At 41.2% G+C, this 3,133-nt stretch overlaps 1 protein-coding gene across 1 annotated transcript; it reads left to right on the forward strand.

Annotated features, from left to right (window-relative positions):
* The first annotated feature begins 387 nt into the window (after positions 1–387).
* Positions 388–3,133, forward strand: LOC112695353 (receptor-like kinase LIP2). The gene is made up of 5 exons (XM_025747667.3): positions 388–713; positions 816–991; positions 1,092–1,284; positions 1,360–1,751; positions 1,850–3,133. Exons 1-5 carry the CDS (start codon positions 605–607, stop codon positions 2,849–2,851), a joined length of 1,872 nt encoding a protein of 623 aa, XP_025603452.2. The 5' UTR covers positions 388–604; the 3' UTR covers positions 2,852–3,133.

A 3,133-nucleotide genomic window follows, 5' to 3' on the forward strand; every position in this document is an offset into this window, starting at 1 on the left:
CTTGCCCAAAAATTAAAGTTTAACAAGGATAACAAACCATATCTGCATTATTTATGGAAATAAATGGACTGAAGTAAAAAATAAAAACCATAAAAACTAGCAAAGGCTGGATGTGAAACATTTATGCCCTGGAAAAGACAATAAATCCATAAAAGATAAAACCATAGTCCAAATTTTCATGAAACTGATACCAAACTAAAAACTGAAACTATGAATTCCACCTTTGTCGGAATTAACTTAAAAGGAAATGCACCTCCTAATCCATGACCACTCAAATCTTTATGCCCCTCCTTTTTCTCGTCTCCGAGAGTTCTAAGGGAACAACATCATACCACATTCACCATTATGCATGCATAATGGCTTCTTCTTCCTCTTAGTTTCTTTCACCTTTTAATTTTCTCTTAATTAAATCGTTTAGTGTTAATTTGTTATTATAGCCTCTGCTCCTCTCCTCGTGGGGTCCTTCAACCTTATTTGGGGGAACCTCCATCCATTTGTATTCATCATTTGCTTAGAAGGGAAGAACCTATATTATTCATACATATACCCAGGTGTATATTTGTTTAATTATTATATAGAGATCCTTAGAACTTAGAAGAATATAATGAATTGCTTTCCGTGCTTCACTTCTCAAAAAAGCAAGAAAAGCAGTAGCAGCAAGGATTTTTCTCCTCCTCCACAGGAACAGGAACAAGTTGTAGCAAGACCACCAGGTATTAAACTAATTGATAATTAATTAGCAAGATATTAAGAGGTCGTTGTATGTGTGTATTTTGATGAGGAAAGTAATTAAGCGCGTGCATGCATGCATGCAGATATAAAGAAACCAAAGGCAGAAGACATAAACCAAGTAGACACATCGAATATTAAAGCACACAATTTCACATTCCGTGAGCTAGCAACTGCAACAAAGAATTTCCGGCAAGAAATGTTGATGGGTGAAGGTGGCTTTGGCAGAGTCTACAAGGGCACAATCCCTGCAACCGGCCAGGTCATATATAAATTAATTAATTAACACAACAATATCATTCATTTCTCCTTTCAATTTTATCATTTTATGTTTTGTTTGTTAATAATTTGTGTGTGTACAGGTGGTAGCAGTGAAGCAACTGGACCGAAATGGAATGCAAGGAGGAAGCAAGGAATTTCTGGTTGAGGTTTTGACTCTAAGCCTCATGAGCCATGAGAATCTCGTCAAACTCACTGGTTATTGTGCCGATGGTGATCAACGTCTTTTGGTGTATGAATTCATGCCTGCTGGCTCTCTAGAAAAGCGCCTTCTCGGTAGCCAATCTTTCTTGCTTATCTTTTCTTTCTCTCTATTCTTGCTTGTTGTGCTAATTTATTATTGCGGAGCAGAGCGGGGACCGGAGCAACCTCCATTAGATTGGTACGTGAGAATGAAGATAGCATCTGATGCGGCAAAAGGACTATGGTACTTGCACGACATGGCGAATCCCCCTGTCATATTCAGGGACTTGAAATCCTCCAACATCTTGCTGGACAATGATAACAATGCAAAGCTATCCGATTACGGACTTGCAAAACTTGCTGGTAAAGATAAGATGAATATTGTTCCTACCAGAGTTATGGGCACCTATGGTTATAGTGCCCCTGAATACGTAAGAACAGGTCAACTCACCTTGAAGTCAGATGTCTATAGTTTCGGTGTTGTCTTGCTAGAGCTCATCACTGGACGCCGCGCAGTTGACACCACTAGACCCAACGACGAGCAAAATTTAGTTTCATGGGTAAGTAACTCATAACAATCTTTATGCTGAGAAACAGTTATGATTGTATATATTAACTTGGCATAGCTTGGTTTTATTTTTGTAATATGATTAAACAGGCGCAACCCATATTTAGAGACCCGAAAAAGTATCCAGAAATGGCAGATCCACTTCTGAAAGGCAAGTTTCCAGAGAAGGATCTGAATCAAGTTGTTGCAATAGCAGCCATGTGCCTACAGGAGGAATCAGCAGCGCGTCCTCTCATGAGTGATGTGGTGACTGCCCTCAGTTTTCTCTCAACAACTCCGCCTCCGGAGGCCAATCCTCAGCCTGAGCCTGAGCTTGATCCCGAGCCTGAGCCAGAGCCTGAGCCTGAGCCTGAGCCAGAGCCTGAGCCTAAGCCTATCCCTGCCCCTGCCCCTGCCCCTCTTTCTGCTGCGCGCTCGGCCAAGAGTGAAGCATCCGCAAGTGTGAGTGGCAGCGGCAGTGACAGCGCAAGTGATAGTGGAAGCTACAGCCAGAGCCAGAGCGATTATGATGGATCTGATGGTGAATCAGACTACTATGAAGAGGATGAAGATAAACGAAGCTACAGCCCACAAGATAGTATACAATCTAGGGAATTCTACTCCAAGTCAAGCCGCAAAAGCAGCACCAGATCATCGTCCAGGGCTCACAGCGATGTAACTTCGAATTCCGAAGATGAAAGGAGAGGACCATCCCCACGCAAAGCCAGTAGGAAACATTTAAGCCAGAAGATTAGCAAGAAGTCTTCCAGCAAGGAAAAAGAATTAGGCCAGAATAGCAGTAAGAAAGCTGCTTCTCGGAAGAACAGAGAATTAAAGCAGAAGAGTAGCAGAAACAAAGATAGAGAATTTAGCCAAAAGAGCAGTAAGAAAAAACCATCATCTTCTTCAAAGAGGAGAACCGGGGTGGGACCAGAGGAGTCAAAGTCAAGGGATGAAGGTGAAGCCATGCTTAGTGAGAGATCATCACGAGAGGATATATCTTACGGTCACGACAACCAAGAGAGTAGTGAGAGCATCCCATTCGAGTATGAACGCAGCAAGGAACCATCAGCTATCCCGCCATTGCCACCAACAGCAAGCACTCTCACATAATTTTTCTGTCCAAGTCTGCTTGTTTATTATACATATGGTTTGTTATGCCAGACAACTACACTTGACACTTAACCATCATTATATATACGTTCCTCTTCTTTTTCTTTTCTTTTTTTTTTTCATTTACTTCGTAGGCTTCAGGTATATTCTGTATCTAACTTTAGTTGAAGATCAAGAGTGAATGGCAATTCTGTATTATATATGTGTATGGCAATTGTATTGTTCTTGCTGTTGCTGATATACGCATGTTGAATCAATGAATCAAGTATATATTTGGTCCAA

This window comes from Arachis hypogaea, chromosome 6, assembly GCF_003086295.3.
Source record: "Arachis hypogaea cultivar Tifrunner chromosome 6, arahy.Tifrunner.gnm2.J5K5, whole genome shotgun sequence".
Classification (NCBI taxonomy): domain Eukaryota; kingdom Viridiplantae; phylum Streptophyta; class Magnoliopsida; order Fabales; family Fabaceae; genus Arachis; species Arachis hypogaea.

What these genes read in the sequence shown, in the direction of transcription:
- LOC112695353 (XM_025747667.3), top strand. Translation starts at nt 605, where the DNA reads ATGAATTGCTTTCCGTGCTTCACTTCTCAAAAAAGCAAGAAAAGCAGT. An exon ending in AGTTGTAGCAAGACCACCAG is followed by an intron (nt 714 to 815) that starts GTATTAAACTAA and finishes GCATGCATGCAG; the next exon opens with ATATAAAGAAACCAAAGGCA. An exon ending in TCTAGAAAAGCGCCTTCTCG is followed by an intron (nt 1,285 to 1,359) that starts GTAGCCAATCTT and finishes ATTGCGGAGCAG; the next exon opens with AGCGGGGACCGGAGCAACCT.